Raw genomic sequence first — 24,959 nt, forward strand, 5'->3', positions numbered from 1 at the left:
TGCTGGAATCGCGAACTAGGTTATCCTGCGAACCCTGTTGATCGAAAGAAGCCGAAATGATACAGTACGCTTTAATGTCTCCAAAAATTTCTTTCACAACTCTCCGGAAAGCTGTATTTTGCATTGAAAACAACACAAAAGGTACGGTTGTGTTGAATATTACAAGAATTGTGGCTGATGCTGAAAAAAGGGCATCGTAAAAGTTGAACTTTTGCTGATTGTATTCGTCTGATAGATAATCTTGCTCATGGAAAAGTTTTCTTAATATCACCAAAAGGGTAGTAAGTGCTGTTATGGTTGAAAATGACAACCCGAATACAACTGATCCCTTTGTAATAAGTTGCTCTTTTCGTGTCTCTTCGTTTTCGTCTCGACCAGTTATATGTGGGGAAAAATTGCTCAAGTTCCTGAAACACGAAAAATTTTGATCAAATCATTGGTCAATTGGATCTTTTCCGTTTGTGCCCCCCCCCAGTACGTTATGCCCCCCCAGTACGTTATGCCCCCCCCCCCCCCAGTACGTTATGCCGATGAAGGTTGATGGATATATTGTAAGATTATTGTAAGATCTTGCAAAATGTTAAAAACATTTCAACATCTTAAAAGATCAGAGCATATCATCTAAGTTTTTAATAAGATCATACAAGATTAAAACATTAAGATATAAGATTAAATATCATGATTAAACGCAGAAAATCATAGAATGCAATAACTTGGCTACTTTATATATGTTTTACTGAAAAATGAGAACTGACCTGAGTTTGAAAATGATGGTCACGTTGACGGATGTTATGACAACAACTGGCATTATCAAATAGAAGAACCCAATAACCACAATCAAAGAAATTATACGTACAACGTCATTCGAGTTTTCGTCGTACAAACAAACATTCGTCTCGTCATTGAATGAAGCTATGTAGAGTATTGGCGAGCAAACGACAGCTGAACAGATATAGTTGATCAGGGTGCATATGATAGGATACGACAATTTTTTCATGAGTTTTTCAGAGTACCAAGTTGATTTCGTCACCGCGAGCCATCGGTCAATTGAAAGGAGCATTAGTTCGTTCTGAGATGCTATTGAAGAACCGATGTTGAGCAATTTCTTAAATTCACAAGTTGAAGCTGTGTTGGGGATTATAAAGAGTGTTCTAAAACAAAGAAACAACATTGTTGTCACACGTGTCAATTGACGTTCCTGAAGTCCTCTACATTTTGGTGTGACTGTTAGGTTAATTTGAAAAAGGGAGAAATCTGAGGTAAGGTAATTAGTTTGCCCTCATTCTCTCAAGGGCAAAAAACATGCAAACGAAAAAATTTTTGCACGTGCTTATGATTGAGTTGCTGAATTGATGGAATCTTGAACTTGAAAACTGAAAATTCTTTTTGAAAAACTTACACACCTTTGCTACAATCTGTTTTTTGTGGAGTTCAAGTGGTGTGCGGTTTATTTAATTGGGTATACGGGGGCCAGCCGAAGAGCTCAATATCAGTTCTCCGGTGAGATCTTACCTATTCTTTGTTCAATTTTCCGGGGTGGTCTAACTGTGAAGGTACAATCTGTCCCCGCCCCCAAAATTTCTGGGGCGATTTGCCTGTGACAACAATCGAAAACCATTCCCAACGCCTATTTTTTTATGCACAAGTCAGAAATGGGAAACCAGAAAGGCACAAAAACAAATAACAACGCCTGTGAAAATTTTCCTAGCGGCTCCTGCAAACTAAATTTTAAAAATTACTGCATTAACTGCTTTAATGCAATATATGGTTTCACGTTGCATGTACAGATTTGTCGCATGAGAACTTTTTGGCATTGGACAAGATAAATGGTGCTTTTTGGGCCTGCGTAGCCTGTAGAGCAAACGTCATAGGTCAACAAAATAATGAAAAAGAAAATTTGCAAAATAATTTTCAACAGAGCGTTGCTGGAATAAGAAACAACTTGCAAAAACAGATTACTGAATTTAAAAACGAAATGCTTAACAACATAGAAGAAATTAAATTGACGCTTAAAAATGCACGATACGAGAATGAGCCTCAAAAGGTAACTGAGAACCTAAGAGCGAATAGTGACCTAACTAGTCAATCAGAGCGAGAAAGTAAAATCATAGCTTTCGAAGTACCAGAAAAAACGAGCGATAAAAGGATAACCGCATCGGACAGAATCAGTGATGACAAAAATTCAGTTGAAGAACTTTCTCGAAAAGTTGGAATCCAGACATTAAATTTCAAAGACATTTTTCGTCTGGGTAAATTTAACTCAACCCAAACTCGTCCGCGACCGCTGGTGGTGAAACTATCAAATAATTGGAATTGCAGAATTATGATGATGTCAAATTCAAAATTGAAGGCCGACAAAGTATTTAACAAACAGTTTTTATCGAAAAATGAGTGGTAAAAAGAAAAACAAGCTCTAGAGTATTGGTTTAAACTTGCTCAAACCATGAATATCAACCATTCATACATTAAAATTAGATCAGCTAGGCTGTTTTTCAAAATGATTGATACTAACAAATCTATAGAAGAAAATAGTTGCCCACTAACGAACTCTCCTGAATTCAGTTGACTACAATCAACTAAAATTTTGCGTGTTATATCATTGAATTGTCGTACACTATCAAGTATGGATAGACGAGTGATGTTGGGTATCCTTCTGAAAACTATTAATCCCGATATTGTTTGCCTCACAGAAACCTGGTTAAACCCAATTATTGAAAACAAAAAAGTCCTAATTAGTCAATCTTATTCAATCCGGTCGCGTTCAGATAGAAAACTTGGACCGCATGGGTGTGTCCTAATAGCAAACCGAAGCACATTGTTATGCAATAAGGAGGTTTTCCGAACAAATTCAGATTTCATTTGTTGTTGTTTATAGTTCATCAAGGAGGTTACAATCGTTACTATCACCATTTATAACCCCCCCCCCCCAGTTGACAGCAAATATAGACTCAGTGCATATTTGTTCTGCAAAACCATTCGGGAGATTGTCAGAGATGTCCAAGAATATCAAAGAGCCGTTGAATTCTTTACTTTTTTTAATTGTGAATTTGAATTGAATTAAGTGATTTGATTTGAATTTTTGAATTAAGTAGTAGTTGTTCAAACGGAGAAATAGTTTTGAATAAATTCAAAAAATTAAAAATGTCATCACTGCAATCCCATGCAAGCTCGCTGGATATTTTTGTTTGTAACAATACTAACTTGTGTAGCGAAATATTAGAGGAGAAATCGTTCTCAGATAAAAAGTATTTGTTAGCTGAAATGTCGATTGAATGTGCTGAGCAAGGAGCCTTGCCTAAAATGAAACGTTTAAATATTGGCAAAGCTAATTGGGACGAATTTACGATCAATTTTAAATTTCCAATGTCTTCCTTTGACTCAATTGATAATATTGTCGACTCGTTCTACCATAAATTAGAACTAGCGTCTTCTATGGCATTTCTACTCAAAACCTCTAGAAGAACCAATGCGCTTTTTTACATATCCTGTTACAGTATCCGTTTAGAAAATAAACTCAAAACAGCTTTGAAAAATACATAAATCGCAGAAAAATTTTCACGACTTAGAGAAGACTTATCCATTTCTCTAAATAATGGCAAGGTAAATTTCGTTGAAAAAAGCAAAGTCTGGTCAACAAACGATGCATATAAAATAATGAGACAAATAGCAAAACAGCGAGCTCTGCCTGAGAAAATGATGAACATGTAAAAAAAAGTTTTTGGGTACAAGAGCATTGCAGAATGTTTTAACAATTATTTCGCTTCTGTTTTTGTTCAAGCCGTTTCTGAATTTGTTATTCCATTTAATCAAAGTCCAGAAGTATTTCTCGATGACATTCAGTTTAGCAAAGCAGCTTTGAGCAAGGAAATCAAATACATAGGTAGCGGTGCTAACTCTTTTGATGGAATCAGCGCAAAATTTTTGAAGTCTGCTTTACCGTACATTTCGAATCAACTTCAGTTTTTCTTCAGTTGCTGTGTTAGCAAATGTGAGTTTCCCAGTTTGTGGAAAAAAATGCTTGTACGACCCCATTTCAAAAGCGGTTATAAATTAGATATCATGAACTACCGCCCGATTGCCATGCTCAGCTCCTTGTCACTGCTATTTGAGCGTATGATGTACAAACAGTTCTCGATCTGTCTGCAATAAAAGCTTTGCATAGAGCAACATCGTTTTAGGAAAAATCATTCAACCATCACTCAATCAATTCTCTACTGCAACAGGTTGTATGAGTTACTTGAAGCAAACAAAATGCCAATGACAGTGTATCTAGACATAGCGAAGCCTTTGATACCATCAATTATAATATCATACTTTTAAAATTTATTCAAATCGGATTTGACAGTGCTTTCTTCAGGTTTTTTGAGTCAAATTTATCTGATCAATAGCAGAGAGTTGTAATATCTTTAGGAAAATCGGACTTTTGACCAATCACCAGTGGTGGGCCTCAAAGGTCAATTTTTACAGTGTTTCTTTTTTCCCTTTATATAAATGACCTATCCGAAATAATTGTCAATGAGTGCTATTTAAACGCGGATGACACAAAAATGGTTAGCACTGTAGACAAAAAAAACAACTGGAAAAAGATATTGAAAATGCTATTGTTTGGAGCAAGGAGAATCGGTTAAACTTCAGTTTCTTTAATTTTAAAAACATGCAATTTTCATTACGTAAAAATCAAAACAAGCAAATTTTGCGTCTTCCCACAATGGAACCATCTCACAGGAAACACACTACAAAGACTTGGGCATATATTTTTCAGAAAATTTATTTTGGGATCATCACTTAGTTTTTGCTCTACAAAAAGCAAATCAGATACTTGCTTATCTAAAAAGAAAATTTCCAAGTGACACAAAATTGTCAGTCGAATGCAACTTATTCAAAACTTACATAATGTTGATCTTGTTTTATGGATCAAATTTTTGGTATGCCTGTGAAACTATCGCCAGGCAAATAGAAAGGCTTCCTAGAAAAAATTGAAAATGGATACAATCAAACATTCGTTTTACTGATAAAGAATACAATGATTCTCTTCGATCAGTAAATTTACTTCCGATCACATATCAATTTGTTTTTTTAGATCTCTTAGTTTTAAAAAGAATTTTGACAAGAAAACTTCCATTTGAGGCAGAGCACTTTTGGCAAATAAGGAATGGACATCCGAAAACACGATCAAACGAGAAAATATTTTGTATACTCAAACGAATGCTATCGCCAGCGTTGCCAATCTAATTTTTTCTACCAAGTTACAAACTTCAACAATTGAATGTCACTTGAGCTTGAATTTCCCAACTATAACCCATATTCAGGTCCTCCCAAATTCAAAAGAGAAGTCAAAGAATATCTATTTGATTTAGCTAAGAAGAATTTTAAATACAAATTATACGCATATGGACGGACACTGTTTAAGGGAAATCAAATTCAAGCCCGTTAGGAACTTACTAAGCTTGGTGAAACCAATTTTAGTGAATTCATTTAGTTTTTTTTATTATTAATAGTACTATTATTATTTTATTATTTTTATTATTATTATTATTATTATTATTATTTTTATTATTATTATTATTATTATTATTATTATTATTAGTATTATTACTATTATTATTATTATTATTATTATTATTATTATTATTATTATTATTATTATTGTTATAATTATTTAACTACCACAAATGATTAAGTTCTTTAAAATAGAGCAACCTCAGTTTGTTCTTAACGAGTGTTTCCAGAGTAATGTTTTTTCTACAACTATAAGATTGCAAACGTAACCCGGAACGATTTTCAAGTCCTGATCATAAATTCTCCAGTGAAATATACACGTCTTAAAAATACAAATCAGTACTGATAACCTGTTGTTTAAAGTCTCAAGACCTATGAAGACTTGCCAATACTTGTCAAGTCTAAACCAAGTCTTTGCAAACACTTGACAAGTTGAGTCAATTTTTGGCCGAGACTTGACCAGTCTTGAATATTTAAGCAAGTTTTGAGACATTATTTAAAATTGATGTATTTCAAAATTAGCTAAAATTGTCAACTGCTTAAAAAAAATCAAAATGAGCAAGCTTTTTCTAACCTGAGCATCTATCAACTTTAAATTTCTCATTTAATCACACGGAAATCAAAATGTTTTCAGTGGGTGGAAAAAAGTGGCCATGACTGGTATTTGACTATATCGAAAAGTTTTTCATCCTCTATTACGTGATCTTTGTGGTAGTGCTCGCATTTTTTTGAGCTTCTTTTTTACTTTGGAGGCTTTTGAATGCAAGCCATCGTTATTGGTGGTTTTTTTTCGTTGCGACACGGAAAAAAACCAACATTAAAACATGCGCGCAATACTTGAATTAAGACTTGTGAAGTCTTAGCCAAGACTTGCTCAAGATTCGCCAGGTCTTCGCTTGCTTCAAGTCATACCAATATCAGTCATATCAATCTTTTAATGGCGTTTGCTGTTAGTGGTCACATTTTTATTTTTGAAACGTTAAATGTTATTACAGGAATCTTAATGCATCTTCCAGTCAGTGGATGTTGCAAAATTTTTTTGCAAGAAATAACAATTCAGACCGATAAAATATCTGCAATATCTGCGGATATCAAAGTTTACTCTTTGTGTCAAAGGTATGACAACTGTCAAAATTTATTAATCCAAACAATAATTCTTCCTATTGCACTAATATTTTCAATAATTAGCTCAATGAAATTTTATAGAGAACTGCTGCAATGGGGAACATCAGGAACTTTGATGAGATTGGCAAAGCGTTTACAAAACATGAGGACTAGGCATCAGGATCCCAACAAATAGTTCAATTTCAATATTCAAATAAACGTTAACTGATACGCTGTCTACTAATTCAGCATGCAAAAGAACATATTCGGGTATTCAATTTTAGCGTTGCAAGGGAGTTAAAATGTGGTACGACTTAATATGCGAAAAAGGTACCCCATTTCAATGACATAAAGAGTTATCAGATATAGAAAACAAAGTAAAGCTAAGGCATAAATTTTTACAACCAACCACAGCCGGTCAAACTTAATTACAAAGTGGATCATCCTAGCCACGTTCAATCATATTGCGAGCAGTTCAAGTTTTCAATTTGTTTTAATTTCTGCGTTTTCATTGATTGTTTCTCATTTCACTTTTCACATTCTAAGCTGTCACTTTCATTTTATCTGGGCATTTTTTATATAATCAATTTAAACTGCTTCAGCCCTAGTTTTAAGCTTTACTTGGTGTTTAAAGTGCTCAAGTAATAAAATAGAGGGGTCACGAATGTGTGCGCCCTTCGGTTAAAAACGAGTCATCATGCAAGAGCGAGTCATCATTGCAAGGATGTTTCCGCTATTGCATCCTCACTTCTATATCACTTATCCCTCAACACAGGCCGGAGCGAAAAAGCAAAAGTGTCACAACAAAGTACAGTTTATAATGAACTCATTTTCAAAAATAAAAATTAACTATGCTTTTTCCGTCAAAACTATGGTTCTCACAAAAAATAAATTAGAAGTCTTTGAAAAAAAAGAGCTGCAATTTATAGATGAATTTGTGTATCAAGTTTTTTAGTGTCCACTATAGTGAAACAGCCATACATTTACATTAAAATATTTTTCATAAAAGAAGAGTTCGCTGCTTATAAAATGTGGCAGTCATAAATTTTTAAATTTTTGGTCGGAAAATTGCAGACTGCCGCTATTTATAGAAACAAATCTAATGTTGTATGAACTATTTGTAAGTAGAGGAGGATATTTCTTGAAAAAAGCGCACGGTATTCGGCCAGGGTTTTTCGAGACAGCTAATCGTTCCTCTGACAAAACTTCATATCGTTGGAAAAATTTATAGGAAAACCTGGTCCTAGATTTTATAAAAATTTTTAGTTGTGATAGATTCCCATTTTCCAACAAATGGATCAATGCAACCACGTTTCTGTGATTTCTTTGCATTGTTGAATTCACCTTTGAAAATTTCCAAATATCACTTCTGGTACTAACCAATTTTCGTTTTTTTTTCAAGTCTTATTTATCGTAATTTACAATCGTTGCGTTTTTGTAAAATTTTTATTGTAAAAATGTCCGTTTCGATCACTTCAGCATTTAACATTACTTTTGCTCCGATTTGAAATTGTGCAATTGCTTGAATTGGTAAAGATAGAGTGGAATCTTTCTATTCCTAGAGTTTTTATTCCATAGAGTTTTTCTATTCAGATAGATGTCATAGTTTCAAAGTTTCTTTTGTTTTTCATCATAAAAAGAATTGAAAATAATAGCTCAAGAAAAAGTCATTTGTTAATTACATACATCTTAATTTTAACATGATTAGTGAGACTAAAAAAACCTAATTGCTGTGAAGTATTAAGGTAAAATTTTTTATGCTTTTATGTATAAATGACGACAAAAAAATCCAATGTTCGCAGCGTTCAATGATGGGTTTTATTATTCATCTTGATTATTAATTTGGAAATATTGACATTGACTGTTGGGTTTTGCGACAGTTGTATAATTTTACCTTTGCGTACTTAACTTTCGATAGAAATATCAAAAATGCGTGTTACGCTGGGAAATGAACCCCCACGGAAATTCCCCCACTTAACTTTAGATAGGAAATAATCCCCCCACGGAAAATAACCCCCACAGAAATAAACCCCAACGGAAATAAACCCCCACTTTAAAATTTAATATCGGTCGTAATAATTTGTTCGGTTGTGATAGTTTCATATCAGGTCCCACGGGCTGCTAAGGCATGGCCATGGCCCGCGAGGCATGACCAAACGCGCTAAATGCGCAGCTCTTTAATAGTAAAGTGGGGGTTTATTTCCCTGGGGGTTTATTTCCATGGGGTTTTATTTCCATGGCGGTTTATGGTCGTTTTTTCCCCAACCGACGCTAGGGTAATTTTTTATAAGTCGTTTGTTTTCCTAACCAATTTCATTCAACTTGAGGAAATAATTGGTCACTCGAGCTTCAGAAAGCTTGGGTAAACATTCGAGGACAAAAACGCTATGACATGTGTCATCGAGCCTCTTCTCAAATTTGTTTCTGGGCTCCTAAGTAGACAATCATTCATACAAAAATAACATTTAAAAAAGCTGAATTCACACAAACTTAATGCAATACTTACAGAATGATAGAAAAAATTTGGCCAGAATGAGAAATGGCAACGAGCAGCATGAACACAATTGATGATCTGTTCACGCCCAGTTTCATGGATGCAGCAACAGTTAACAGGTTGCTGAACAGCCCAACCACAGCTGCAAGAGGAAGTGCAAAATTCTGAACAACTAGTCGCCAGTAATCCCAGTCGATAGTTCCAGTCAATGTCTGTAGAGTAACATTTTCAGAATTATTGCGAAGACTGAGATTTATTTGCAAAGCTGCCATTTCAGAAGAAATCGTACCATAAATTGTATAAGATTAATATAACAAGAACAACCAAAATGACGAACTAAAATTTCCTGTAATTTTTTATATTTACAAGTTTTTCAATTAGGTAAAATCAATTTATTGGAGAAAAAGCAAATAATTAATGTCTGTTTATATTACCTGAAATAGCAAGTTCAAAACTAAAAATACAGAATTTTCCAATATTCATCCGTGCCCACGTTTTTGTGTTCACTGATGAAGTGCCCAAGGGTAATTCATAAAAATAACAGCGGAATTTTTTGTAAACAAAGCAACAAACTGAAACTATCTTCGGATGAGAGGAAAAGTTGAAGCAATTACAGGTAAAATTATAATTATCATTCAAAACATAAATGTCAACCTCTTAATTGCATAAGAGATATCAGGCACGTTTTCAAGTAACTATTCTCCTACTGATAATGATTTCCTTTTTCGAGTGGGTTGTTATGTTGATTTTTATAAAATAAAGTCATTAAATCAAGACAAAATGAGAAGAGAAAGTCGAGCGCAAATCTGTGAATGAGAAAGAACCTCTCTTTTGTATTTTTTCTTTCATTTTTGTCGAGCTCTTTTCTCATTATGATACTTTTTATCATCAAAATTTTAATTTTTATCTAATCGAGAAGAGTATTTGATAGAGATTTTAGAGATCTTTGGAGAAGAATCATATGTAAATAAGTTTCAAGAAAAGGGGTCAACTTTTATAAATTAATGAAACGTGTTCGGACAAAACAACCCCCGACAAACCAAATTAATTACCTTTGAACAGTTGATTAATGTTAGTGAAGCTAGAGAAAATAAAATGTTGATCAAATGCGTTTCTGAGCATGAAGAATCTTCACCACACTTCAAGATAAAAATATCATAAATGTACAGAAAAACAGTGAAATGATGTTCAATGACCTGTCTTTGTTTCTGTAGCAACAGTAAACAATTTACTATTATTATTATTGTTCCGACCCCACTTGTGAGGGGAGGAACTATATACTTAAGTGGGTTTTTTTTGTTCAGACAATTTTGGCCGATCGATATATTCATCATAGAGAAATGTAAATCATTAAAAAGCTCGCCCAGCTTAGAATTCGAAATTAAAATTTTTTTTTCAATTTGCATTTTATCGAGGATTGTAATTTTGTGTGAACGCCGCATATTTGGCATGATTTTGCTCACTTTTAGTGAAATTTATCTTCAAATGATCATTTTTTTTGTAAAAATATCAATTCAAAATTACTTTTTAAGCCACAAAATGAATCAATTTTGTGTTCCTTATAGACAAAAGGCACTAAAAAAGACTAGTTCTGGTCTCATAGGGAAGTTTACTAAAAAAAGTTCAAATTCTATTTGAGAGCTGTTTTTTTTAGAAAACTTCATTTTTTGTTTTTTAAGTCACATAAAGACTGGTCACTCTTCATATTGAGGTTCTGTTAATGAAAAATCTCATATACAATCAAATGAAGCCCACAGAACAAAAGATTCCTTTTCAAGGAGTCGCTCATGTTTTTTTTTGGATTTGACTCCGAGTTTTTGTAATTTTTAATGAAATTTTGATGTTCTTTTTGAAATTTTATTAAATTTTTGGAGTCACATGGCACATTCATTTGACTAAAAGTGCAATAGGTTTCGTAATGAGCATTAAGTGATCCTATTTAGTGCTTTGAGTTGACAGCTAATGGCTGTTAAAACTTTAAGAAAAATTTTCGAATATTTTTTTGAACAATTACCGATCTTAAACTTATTTTGTGAGTTGTATTTCAGTATCAGTAAAAAAAGAACGCCTTTTTCCCCGCTACAAACAAAAGTAATCTTCTTCGCGGTTTTATGTTCTAAATATTGGTTTTATGACTTCGATGCTACAAATTTTCAAAAAATCTTTAAAAATTTTTTGATTTTGTTTTTTTTTTAAATTCTGTTGAAATCTTATCACATTATCCTATTATTGATAGCTCCAAATGGCTTAGAGAAGACGTTCAGCGGATTGAAGATAATGTTTTCAGATGAAATGTTATTGTTTAAATGGCTTCGACACTTTCTTCTCGCTTTTTTCTAAGGAGTTTTTGGTTTTTGCCTGTATTTGATGTTGTTTTCATAGTCAAAAGTTTGATTGTAACTTCTTAATAATTACTTATTCATGGCAAAATATTTGTTGTCCCATCGAGGCATAACTGAGCGCAATTATTGGTTTCCTTCGAAAATTATTGAATTTAATGGCTGTTAAGACTTAAAAAAAGTTTCCATTTTTTAACATTAATCAATCTTGTACTTATTTTCGTCCTTGTCCTCCCATCAAGGCATAACTGAAACTAATTTGATTGCTGGTTTCATCTACTAATTTTTGGCTTTATGAACTCGATGATACAAGATTTCACAAAAAAAATAAAAATTTTTGGATCTTCTCTTATTTTTGGTTCCTATTGAAAACTTTTCATATTATTCTATTATTAATAGCTCCCATTGGCTTAGAGAAGACCTTTAATGGATCGCAGATAAAATTTTCTGAAAATAGATCATGGTTTAATTAGCTCCGACACTCTCTTGCACTTTTCTGCTGAGTTTTTGGTTTTTGCCTGTTTTCGTTTTTGTTCCCATAGTCAATGACTTACTGTAATTATTTAATGTTGACTTATGATTAACAGACATTCTTATTGTCCATTGATCCAAAATTTGGACAATTTATTGGCTTCCATTGAAAGCTATTGAGTTTCAGGGCATTGATACTACTATGTGTTTTCTCAAACATTTCGTGGTTTTAATGTATTTGGTCATAATTGTTGATCTTCTGAAGTCGTATTAATAAAAAATTGAAAATCCTCACTGTTAAAAAATTCTCTGCAAATAGAGAAGTTTTTGATAAAAGTTCACTTTTTAATGACTTCGACACTTTTCTCGCTCAACTTTTTTTGAATTTGCAATTTTTGCCTGTATTTTTTATTCTTTAGGCAGCCATGAACTGCTGACCGGTAACAAAACCTTGTAATGGAGGATTGAGTCAACAATATTACCAAAGCAGTCAGTTTAAAGCGAATAGTCGTAAAAAATTTGATATTTTAACTTTTCAAAATTTTAAGGATTTCTCAATTTTTCAGTTTTTGTTGTCGTTTTTGTCAACATTCTCTTCAATGAGAAGTCACATAACATTCACCGTATTTTAAAAATTAACATGTTTACTGATACTATGACGTAACTGATATTTTGGTATGCGGACAATATGCGTTTTCATAAAAAGTTATGTGAGTGGTGTATTTGTGTTTCTTTTTCTCCACCTATATCACTATTGCGTAATAAGAGATCCCAATGATTTTCAACTGTGGCTCAATTGAACTTTTTTATTCATTTAGTATACTTTTAGCTGAATCAGTATAAATAGAACTTGAAATGAAAAATACATAGTTTTCAGATAATAGCTAATGATTTTAATTGCTTCGCTAATTTGTGTTTCCGCAGTGTTTGTATTTTGTTGTTCGTAATTTTTTGAGTTTTTCTGCATCTATAAACCTTTCCAATGGCTTAGTCTAACCCAGGGCAGATCCTATTGGTTTCATTATTAATTCTTAGTATATTTATTAAGAATTATTTTGTTAAAAGCTAATGATCTTTTACACTTGAAATTATTTGTTTTAAAAAATGTTGATTGATTGTTGGATTTCGCCTCATTATTTCTTCCTTTTGTCGATTTTTTGCCTTGTATCATTAAGGAAAAATCCCATATGATAAGTAGCTGGAAAAAGTTAAATTTGTGTAGCTAGGGTTTTGTGTAATTGTAATTTGACGTTGTTACCAGGTGCTTTAAAATTTAGATAGTTTTTGCCGTTAAAATTTTGTTATTGCTTTTTGTTGTTGTTGTTTTTTCTCGTAGTCCTTTCAATGCAGATTTTGTTGTAATGAGGCATGACATTAATAAATTCAATCGTTTGTTTGGGTTTGTAACGATTTTGTGAAACTCAAACATCTGTTTTCGATTATCTCTTTGTCAAAGTTGTAGGTCAAAAGACATTCAAGTCAAGAATTCAGCTGAGCGCGGGTCGGAACATCATGTGCGAATGCACATTAAAGAGTCTCCTTGTTACTTCTGACAAAAATTTACCTCAATCTTTGTATAGATTGGATTGAATCAAGACTCAATTTACCAGATTGACTCAATATAGTGCTCAAAGTCCAGTACAAAGGAGCAAAATCGAATGAAATGCGATAACTGACGAAGTAAGGTCTTAAAGAATAAATGCACAAAAACGCATTGCTATAAGTTATCGAAGTCAATAATAGTATTGGTATCTGGTTTAAATTTTGGGCAAATTTTCTTCTAATTAAAATGCATTTAAACTTTGCCAAAAATTTCCAACCAAATTCGAACGCGTTTTCACAACAAAAATATAGACCATAATTTATTGCTTTTATTTCTATACTTTCCAATAACAAAGTTGGGCAGATTTCAATGGTGAATCTTTTCCGGCAACTAGCAAGCTATATTTAAACAAGATAGCCAAAAGAAATTTTTAAGCATCACTACCGTGACAATTCTGTATGTTTTAAGATAGAAAATATAATAATTTTAAGGAGTTAATAACTTTTAAACTTAATCACATTTCCTGATATAAGGAAGACTGAAATATATAAAAAATTATTTTCGTCTCTACTTAGTTTAAATGTTGTTTTTCAGGCAAACGAAAAAAGCAAGCATTAACACAAGCAGTTCCGAGGTTTTTGGTAAATAAAAACCAAAGAAAATTATTCGAATATTAAAGACATAGGAGTTGAAATATGATTGAAATACACAGTTTAGAAGAATTGCCAAAAACAGTAGCAGGAAAGTTTCCTTCTTCGACGTTGCTAATGATATTAATAACTTCAAATCGAAAATCGAACTCCTTTTGTCGGGTTCTTTTACAGCATAAAATAGTCAGTTATCTTTCATAAAACAGTCAATTTTTTTCTAAATTTGTCAATCAATCAAAGGATAGACTTTTTCAAATACTTTTAAATGGTTTAGTTTATATTGTTTTGTTTGTCAACTTGTAATTTATTCTCATCATTGAGAAGTCCGATCCAGCTCCTTGTATTTCAAAAATTAACATTTATACTGATATTATGTCGTAACTGATGTATTGTTTGTCGGACAATATACGTTTTCATACAATTTTGTGAGTGCTGTATTTGTGTTTCTTTTTCTCTTCTTACAGCACATTCGCGTAATGACAAATCCAAATGACTTTCAAATTTGGCCCACGTGAACTTTATCAATCTTCCGGTCTTTTTTTAGCGGGATTAGTATGAATAAAAATTGAAAGAAAACCCCTTAAAATTTTGACAAAAGCTAATGATTTTATTGGCTTCATTAATTTGTTGTCGCAAACTGTTTGTAATTTTCTGAGTTTTTCCTCATCTTTAGTCTGTTTCTATGGCTTAGTCTAACCAAAAACAGGAGGTATTGGTTTGATAATAAATTTTCAGTAAATTCATCAGGAATTTTTTTTTATCAAAAGCCTATGTTTTTTAAGACTATGGAAATTATTTGGTTTACAAAATGTTGAATTTCACCTCATTGTTTCTTCTTTTGCCGATTTGTAACCTGGTTTTATTAACGAAAATTTCTATCTGCTTTATAGTTGGGAAAAATTAAATTTTTGTAGTTAAGGTTTTATCCAATTAAATTTTGACGTTGTTACTAGGTGCTTTTAAATTTAGGTATTTAGTTTTTGCCGTGAAATTTCTTTTTTTGCTTATTCTGCTTTTGTTTTTTCTCTTAGTTTTCTATAATTACAGATCTCGTGAGCGCTGCATTGAGGTCTAACATTATGTTTTCCAATTAGTAGTTAGGTTTGTAACAATTTTTTAAAACTCAAACATCTTTTTTTGTCTCTTCATTTGGTTGACATTTAAGACAAAAATGTAGATGAGCTCGGGTCGGAACATAATTTGCGAACACACTTTAGCGAGCGTCCTTGTTGTTATTAATTTTAATACTATTATTTATAATATTTTTATTTTTATTATTATAAATATTACTATTATTATGATTATTATTTTTATTATCATTATTATTATTATTATTATTATTATTATTATTTTTATTATTATTATTATTATTAAAATTATTAATAATATTAATATTATTCTTATTATTATTATTATTATTATTATTATTATTATTATTATTATTATTATTATTATTGTTATTATTATTATTATTATTATTATTATTATTATTATTATTATTATTATTATTATTATTATTATTATTATTATTATTAATTATAAGCAGTTTTGATTAAATCATTGGCGGTATCTTGAATTTTACCATCTTCAGTTTCAGTATTGCACGCCTGAATATAAATGTTGACGCAATTTAATTGAACTATAATTTTGTCAACTGCAAACTTTTTTAGGGCTGTTTTCAATTACCATTACTTTGTTTATATGTGATCCGAATAGAAAGTTTTCAAAAAGAGTATGAGAATATGCATCACAAAAGTAACACTTAGTCACTCAAATTAAATTTCATCACTTGAAATTTCTTTTGAGAACCGGATTTGCTCATATTTGTAAAACTGCGAAGAAAATGGAATATGTGTCTATGATGGTGTGAAAACAATTATATCACGAAGACAATTTCTACTGAAACATGTTTCGCAGTGCATCATTGCTGAAACCATTCTGCTTAACGTTTTTCGACCGCATAGGAAAATTTGAAAACGTTGAAGCATTTGATCGAAAAAGAATAATTATTGTCTGCAGAAAAACTAACTTTTGAAGTGCGAATATCTTAAGCAAATAACTGAAACTTTGACAAGCCGACAATTTGTTTAATAATTTCTCGCAAAAACGAAATTTTAGTCGTTGCTTCAGTAAAGTTTAGTATGGTGACTCAAAATATAGAAGAATGCAGGTGATAAATGCAAATGTTAACATTCATGCTGCCTCTAATGAGCGTATAATGATATTAACTTGATTTTTCTGACCCTTCAAGATTCAAGATTTTTAACCGTCCCATTTTTTTTAAAAAAAGGTCTATATGTTCATTAATATTAAGAAAAACTGAACTTCAACCATGAAATCAATCCTGAAAAGATAAAATTGTGAAATTGTGAGACTAATAGTTGAAAAAATTTAAATTTTTTATAATTACTGTAACAAGCATGGCGGTTAAAGTTTCACAAATATTTTTATTTAGAATTTTCAATTTTTAACTTTCTGCGGTTAAAAAAGAAAAACTTTTCGTGCGGCGATTTTGCAACGATTTGAAGCAGAGTTTTAACTCCTTCAAAGCTCACTGAATGAGATGCAAAAATGCATTGAAAATGATAAAATATTAGATATTCAGTTTTTGCCACTATTCGTTTAAGAAATTTGCTTGGAGAAACCTTTTTAGTTTTCTGTTTTTTCTATCAAGATAAATTTTTAGTTATCTTGAGCCAAAAAAATTTGAAAAAAATGGCCAAGAAACAATATTACGAAAGAGGTAATTTTCTATGATAACTGTATCAGCAGGTTTTCTGTCTCACGTGCAGATCTAACATGTAATTCAATAAATTCATTTTCAATATAACTTAAATGTGTATCAATAAAAAATGCTTTATATTTTCTTTTCGTCAGCGGAACTAGACCAAAAATTCTGTCCCTGAACTCAAATTAAGAGCAGCAGTGCTTTGTGTTTCTATAAAATTGATGGTTGAAAATGTTATAATTCAAATTAATTACTACACATTTTATATAGTTGTTTTACATTGGACCTCAGAAGGCACTTTATGCTAAGGTCCACAAATTTTTTCTTTCGCTGAAGTCACGAAACAATCGCTACAAGCGGACAATTCTTTCTGAAAACTATCAATTGCAAAACGTCTCCACCGGATTAATTGGCCTTCCTTTTTAATCCCTTTGGTTGTTGAGTCCCTTTTTGGTTGTTGAAAAAAGTGATGAGTACAATTACGAGGCTGAAGTTAAGAAAAAAGATTTTAGTTCATGCTTCTTCTGCTCTTATTTGCTTTTCTGTTTGACTGTAATTAGGGCGATTTTGCACTGCTCTTTCCCTCATTCATAAAATGTGTATTAACCGTTGCTTTCATTAAACAACAAAATGGCTGCAATTTTAGAAGTCACAGTTGCTCATAGTTTTTTTTCTAATTTCCAATTTTGCAAACTTTTTCTTGAAGCACTCAAAGTGTTGTACGCTTAGCGGCACTGATAAAACGCACAAAAACCCCAAAAAGAAGAACAGATAAGATAGTTTACCTTAAAAAAATTGTTTGTTTTGACGTAGTTTTCACTTATCAAACCTCTCTTTTAATTCTGGGTATCTGGTTTGACTTACAACAATTAGAGATCAACGGTAAAATTGAATAACTTGCAAATGTGTTTAAAATAAACAGGTAGATTATACTGATTTTAAACAGAAATTAATCATTTACTTTCTTTCAACTATTAAATAAATTAATCACTGTATCATTGCTGTTCTTATTATAACAATATCAAAAGTGTAGCTGGTTGTTCTCATAGGTAAACATAGGATTTGAACACTCCTGATTTTCTGTTAACCGGTATTTTCTTGTGTTTGCCTCTGTTATTCTTCCTATTTATGAGGTTGATGTCATTTTGCTTTAAAAAGTTGATGAAATGCTTCGCTGAAAGAAAAATGAGAGAGTACAATTGACCCGAAAACATCAGTTCTTACTCTAAAGGATTTTGGATTCTTAGAAAATACAGAGAACGAATTGCCTTGGCCATTTTGCCTGAAACTGAGTTTAGGAAATATTTAACGCTTAGGTTTAGAACCAATATCTACTCCTGGATAACGACAAGCGTGAGTTGGTTTGATTTCTTCAACTTAAAAAAAATAACTGAGATTTAATATGATTTGTAAAGGATAATAACAATTCTGTTTTATCGGCAACTAACGTTAATTGATTCTCTGTCATTTTTATAGGATTATTTTCTTATTTTTTTTTTCATTCTAATGCAAGTTGAACAATGTCATTGTCACACTCCAGTTTTTGAGAAAAATTGTTGACGTATAACAGAAAATAGGAAATCCTAGCATTGTTTTTGTGAAACACCAAGGTTAATAGTTATTGTCTGAAAAGTCAGTACCCATTTTTATGCATTGTATGAGATTTCTGAGAAAAATATTTAGAAGGAAAATTATCTATTGAGAGAGATCGGAATTTCAAAACATCTCATTCAGTTTCATTTGAAAAAATATTTTGAAAAGGTAATTTTCTATGATATCTGCGTGAGAACGTTTTTTTTTGTCTCGCGGTAAAACCCAGCATATCAATCAACAAATCCCGCTTTTATACAATTTCAATGTGTAACTTACTACGTGTGATCAGTTGCAGGATATCGAGGAAGGGTAGTCCCAAAATCTTATTGTACTCAATCGCAACTTTCTTGTCGTCGTTTAATAGCACCAGACTACGAATTTTGAATGTACTCCTTCAGAAGAAAGTTTTTCCTTCTTTTTTATGATTTCTGGTTAAATTGATTTTGCGTTATCATATGGCACAAGAAAGATTCACGATCATCATATTTGCATGAAAAATTTGTCAAATCTGATTGGAAAAATTTTTTTAATCAATTTTGAGGATAAAACAACAATTTATTAGTGTTTTAATTAGCAGTAAAAATAATATTTCTATAGGTAGTCTAAAAAAGATAGAGAACTAGTTTTGAGGCCCCATTGGGGATCTTTTCTGTTAGTGCCCCCCCCCCCCCTCCCCCCAGCTTGATCCCATATTGCTTAACGCTGGCTTGGTTTCAAATCGACTTCGCATCGTCTGAACTCTGCGTGGTATACTACTCAATTTGTGCATACAAACGTAGTTCTCTAGCTCTTCCTTAGATACTGGCAAAATCACTCATGTACCACCATCCTGACTCTGCGAGAATACATAACTCATGATGAATATACAGCAGGGTAGAAACATGTAAGTTCTTTTGTCCTACAAATTTAAAAATTGTTTGTCACATGGCTGGTGGGAACATAACGTGCCAACGCACATTACCAATGCTGCACGTTGGGTTTTAATTTTGCTGCTGTCTGAAGCTTAACTATTGAAATTTTTAAATATATCAGCCGGGATTTGTTATTATTATCCCATTTAATTATGCAATTTTAATTTTCAGTGACATTTCCTCCTCTTAGCTTGCGTGAAAATGTCTTCAGGGTACTACGAGGCCGCAAACCATATTAAAAGTAAAAATATTATAATTTTTGAGACTCGAATTACCAATTTTTTCAAGGGCAAGATTATAATTAGCAATAACTGAGAAAAATAATTTGAAGAAAATTCTGTAGTTTCCTTATTTAGAAACGATTGTGGAAGCGTGCTTTGGAAGAAGGCTGAAAAACTTAATTAACTGAAAATAAGGCTGTAAAACCATGTTTATGTGATGAACAGGGTTTGTTGTTAGCTCAATTCTCATTGAGTAACTGCAGTCTATATTGAACAAAAAAAATGTTAAGAAATGTTTCATGTGATTAGGGGGTCGGGGGGGGGGGGGGGGTGGAGGTTCTGGGTGTGTGTGTGTGTGTGTGTGTGTGTGTGTGTGTGTATGTGTGTGTGTGTGTGTGTGTGTGTGTGTGTGTGTGTGTGTGAAGGGGGTGCTGGGAGAGGATTTTTGGGCTTGGGAGTTGTAAAAAAATAATCTTTTACAGAAAAAGGTTTTGAAAATTTAATGCAATAATTGACCATTTCCGTATTTCTTTTTTTTTTCGTACACGAACTGGCTGCTGTTTAACCGCAATAGTTCTAAGCACTGCAATTTAAAATAACGAATATAATTTAGTTTCAACCGCCTGATGAAATGTTGACTAAAAAGGGTGCATAAAAAATTGGATTTCTTAATCAGCAGAGAGTTCAAAGAGATATGAACAAAATTTCAATGATGAAAGACGTTTTAGCTCATCTGCACGGAAGTCAAATAAATAAAAATCTAATTGTTACGTAACCCAGTCAATGAAAAAATACATTTGTTTGCAACACAACTCAGTACGTTTTACCCGTTTGGGCCGTTCGTAAGAAATATAATGTATAGGAATTTAATCCCTAAAAAGGACGTTGGTGAATGACCTAATTCTGCGTTGCATAACAAAAAAGTAAGTGCTGGTATTCGGATAGTATTACTGAAGAAAAATGATATAACAATTCGCCCAAAAGTTTTAATACAAGCTAGTTTAGTTCTTATGTTTTAGTTCACCGTATAAGCTCTTAGTTCAAACAAAATATCAAATTTAATTTTGAATTTGCTGAACTAAAAAATATTTGATGCTCATTTCTTAATAAAACGAATTAGGGAAATTAACAATGAAAAAAATTAAGGAAAAATCAATTTAAGGTACTTCGTTTAGTTACTTAACTTTAAATGAGAAATTTCGAATGAGAAATCTAAATTCATAAAAGCGTTCAGCAAAGATTTAGGTGAACGCATGAATAATTAAGAGTAAAAACGCTTTTGTTTCTTAGAAGAAAAATAAAAAGCTGAGATTATTATGGAGAAGACGGAGAAGAAAACACATATTTTTAGACCCTCATCTAAACAACAGACCAAAAAATACTTGCACACAAATGTACGAAGGAGCAATATGTATTCTCCTTCGCAATATGTATTCTCCATGAATATCATGTCAGAGCAACAGCAAAAGAGAAGCTAATATGTTTTTCCATTGTAATTTTCTTCCAATTAATTTAGTAATTAATGCAAAAGCAATACCCTATGTACAAAAGGTTATCGTTTGAAGGAAGCAACGCATAGCTTGATATCAAATTTTTTTTGACGAAAAAGGAGTTTGGAAACTTTTATGGACCTTAGGGTTTTTGGTTAGAAGATTTTAAATGAAGTGATTTTTGTTTGAGACATGTATGAGCCATTTTACCGATCTTTTGTTTTATGTTATTATGGAACTTTGAGAATTCAGGGCCAGTGAAGAAGAACAGGTGCTATGAATATGTTTGTTGAAGCATTTTTCCTATTAGCGCTCTTCTGACTTTTTTGCGTTAAAAATTTTCTGTTTAAATATGTTTCATTGTAATAGACTCACACAAGCGTTTCCTGAACTCTCTCTCTCTCTCTCTCTCACTCACTCACTCACTCACTCACTCTCTCTCTCTCTCTTTCTCATTCTCTTTCTCTCTATCTCTCTCCATCTCTGCCTGTCTGGTCAAGTCCACAGTTTCAACTAACAATAACATATTCCGTTAGTACCAACAAACATCTAGCTGCTATTTTTACCAGTGCAAAATTCCAGGCGGTGTAGGTTAGTGCCCCTATAAACGCAGTATCAAACTGCAATTCTAGTAATCAATTCAAATAAAATAAATGTACAAATAAGCAACGTCATATTAGCATAAAACGTGAAAATCAGCAAGTGGAACGTTTTGTAATGCTCTCTTACACGGTTTTATTCTGATGTTATTGAGGTAATATTAGGTTCATAATCAGTCAGCCGGTATTTAGAAAACCAAATAATTGCAAGCCGAAAGTTACCTTAATCGGTTCCTATCGTGGTTGTTTTTACTTAAAATATGATAAAAGGATCTTTTCTGAACCTCCTACGTATATTGAAACCTACTATGGGGGTTGGGAATTATTTTTGAACGTATTTATTTTGGCGTCATCAGCCGTAGCTAAATTTTTCTGGCCCAGAAGGAGATGTCGGAAAAACTGAAACAAATTTTGACAGCAGGAGGACGAGTGAATGTGTTGACGTATGTAAGACGACGGAGCCTCCGATGCTATTGGACCCGTAACGCATTTCTACAATCCGAGCCGTAGGGTAGTGACATCTAGGGTTAGTTTTCTCAAATAACCGAACCAAGTCAAGGATCTGAAGGCGTCTGCCACTTAGAACGTCAGTTTAGAGTCGACACATTTTTACTAATCCACCGGGATCAAATCACCTAAGCTTGAGACTGCGCACCATCGTAGGATGTTCAAACTAATTCCTTATGAGTAGGGACGGAAAACTGGAAGAATATTTTTCTAACAAAATCTGGTTAGTCGTGATGGCGTTCAAACGATTGGCTCAGATCAGGTTTTTTTAGCGAACAAGAATCAGGAGCGTGCTCAACAGCTAGTATGCAGCAGTTTTATGACGAAAATTCAAGACGTGAAACGAGGAGTATATATAAAGCGCTTAAAAATTTGCAGCAACGTTCTCCGTACACCAACATGATATTGTTTGTTAGCCGGAGTGAAAGTACAATTTAAACTTTTGATCTGAAGCTCGGATGCCATGTTGACAAGGCTCCCTTTTGCAATATGTTCCTGGACTTCTCTTCTCCTCTAATGACGTTAAGGTCCTTTTGCAACCCGATCATGGCACATGTACTCCTACGTGACACAAACGACTTAACTCCAATAACAAAGAAACTGTTGTACATAGATATAACTATCTCACCATGGAGTGCGCGAGCGAGTAGTAAGAAAATTGACGCGGAATACTCACTTTTTGTTAGTACGGCAGACAGTAAAAACGGGCCAAACTAGACGACAGTGTTGGTGAAGGGAGAAGACTGACAAGTTTCACCTCAGATAGGTCAGACATGATTGGTTGCTTTGTTGCAGTGCGGAATTAGTCTCAATTAGTTTGCGTTGATTGAGCGTGACTATGATCCTAATTTTAGTACTGCATAGTTTCATTTTGGATTCCGCATCATTTTCTGCAGTGATCCTGCGCAATTTATCTGATGTAGTCAACAGCCTGATTTCGAAACTTGACGTGAGCGTTTTCAAAGAACAGGTTTACAAAAGGATGACGAGCATCAAAGATGATTGCTTTAGATTGAAAATTTAATATAGGGCTTTGGATAAAGTCTGTTTAATAGTGTGTGGATGATTGACGCCTATTGAAACGTCATTGACAATGTCATCGTTCAGCAAAAACGGACAGTTCACAATCTTCAAGAATTGTGGATATTGATCCAGCTACTGCATTGCAAATCCTCCGCGGTCATTTCATGCGTGCCAGCGTCAACTAGATTATCGTGAGTGGCTACGTGTAACCATTGGCCAACTCTGTTGTTCCCATGCCCGTAAGAGTTGTGACACGGGCACGCAGGAATGCTACAGTACTGAAGATATCCTTGGAACTGTCGACGTACATATGTATTTATACATTTTCAAAAAGCAGACAAAAACTCTAGAATATCAACGCGTGATTGATCCTCCTGGAATGAGGCAAGAACCTTCGGCACTGTAGATTAAGGTGCATCTGAGTTAAATTGAACTACCCCGATTTAGCACATTGCTTAAGAATTTAGTCAGCGCAGAGTGTTCCCACGTTCATTATTGACAGCATTTAATATATCAACACAACAAAAAAGAAGTTTCAGAGAACTTTGATTTAGAAACTGAAACAACTGGAGAAAAAATTTTTTCCAGAGGAACCAAGAAACCTAAGTAACCATTAGATACGGAATACTTAGCAGCAGCTTCAAATGTGATAAATGTGAAAGAAGAGCTTTTCTAAAACGTGTTGTAACTGAACCCGGAGCCATTAAGTTTAAATTCTTGGATTATTGACTTGTTTATTTGAGCAAGATCAGTTTTTTTTATTACCCTTTGACGACTTTTAGATTTTTTAAACAACTCAAATGTCAACTCGATGACTTCTGATTCTAAGCTAACTCTTTTTTCATACTCTGTAATTTTTGCCAGCAAGAACGTTTGAGACAGAACTTGATAAAATTGGCTGTAGAAGTCACAAAAGTTTATATATTTTTTCATTTTTTACCTTAATAATTAAAAAAGAACCCAAAAATCTTTGCGAAAACAGCGGCTCCGCATCTGGTTTATACAATGAAACCATTCTCGTTTCAAGTTTTTTTTCGCCGCAATGGTTTTTTTCAGAAACGCCAATCACTTGAAAATGAAACATTTTAAAAATTTTTTTGTCATAAGTACTTTGTTTATGTTATTGACCTTATCAAATTTTTCTCAATTTGTTTTTCAAGTTTTTTTCCCACAAAGTCCTTTAACAATGTAATTTAGTAAAAAAAGTAGATGTATGCAGAAGTCAAATTAAATTAAGCCAGTAGTTTAATCATGCGGCAAAAGCAGGTGAAGCAAATCAATCTATCTAAGAGGTATTGGTTATCATAGCAGGACAAGTCCTGGAATTCAAATCCGGAAACCAAAACAGCAAATAAACTGCAATTGTAACTAACTGATTCATTTTACAACTTCGGATTTAAGTTATTAACGAAGAAGCAAATTTTCTTAAACAATTGCGAAAGAAAAGATCAATAACCTGTAGTCTCAAAGTAATCAAAAATCACGATAATATACAGATTTAGCTAAAAAAACACGAATGAAGCACACAAAACCCATAATGTAATTATTACAACAAAAAGATTATGAAGAGTTTAAGAGCGGGCAACAGAAACGAATTAGATGGCTTTTTAAAACAGGTGGTGCCTCAATTATTCCAAAACGTTCTAAGTTTGACAGCTTCAATAAAATTTATTTAAATATGAAGCAGAAAAAAACGTATGAGACTATTTATTTATTGAAATACCGTTAAAAAAGCCATTTGAATAAAGAAGAGCTGGGATTGCTTCTTCACATCGTTAAATATTTTG

The 24,959-nt window shown here is 32.7% G+C and overlaps 1 protein-coding gene across 1 annotated transcript in view; it reads right to left on the reverse strand.

The window, feature by feature from the left end:
• LOC142346212 (uncharacterized) overlaps nucleotides 1-9,369 on the reverse strand; it is a 10,395-nt gene extending 1,026 nt beyond the window's left edge. Inside the window, exons 1-3 of the mRNA XM_075398726.1 lie at nucleotides 9,110-9,369; nucleotides 756-1,151; nucleotides 4-407 (exon numbers count right to left, since the gene is read on the reverse strand). Coding sequence (XP_075254841.1) covers nucleotides 4-407; nucleotides 756-1,151; nucleotides 9,110-9,369 — 1,060 coding nt within the window. The remainder of the gene's footprint in view (nucleotides 1-3; nucleotides 408-755; nucleotides 1,152-9,109) is intronic.
• Nucleotides 9,370-24,959: the final 15,590 nt, after the last annotated feature.

Source organism: Convolutriloba macropyga, chromosome 9, assembly GCF_964194025.1.
Source record: "Convolutriloba macropyga chromosome 9, txConMacr16.3, whole genome shotgun sequence".
Lineage (NCBI taxonomy): Eukaryota > Metazoa > Xenacoelomorpha > Acoela > Convolutidae > Convolutriloba > Convolutriloba macropyga.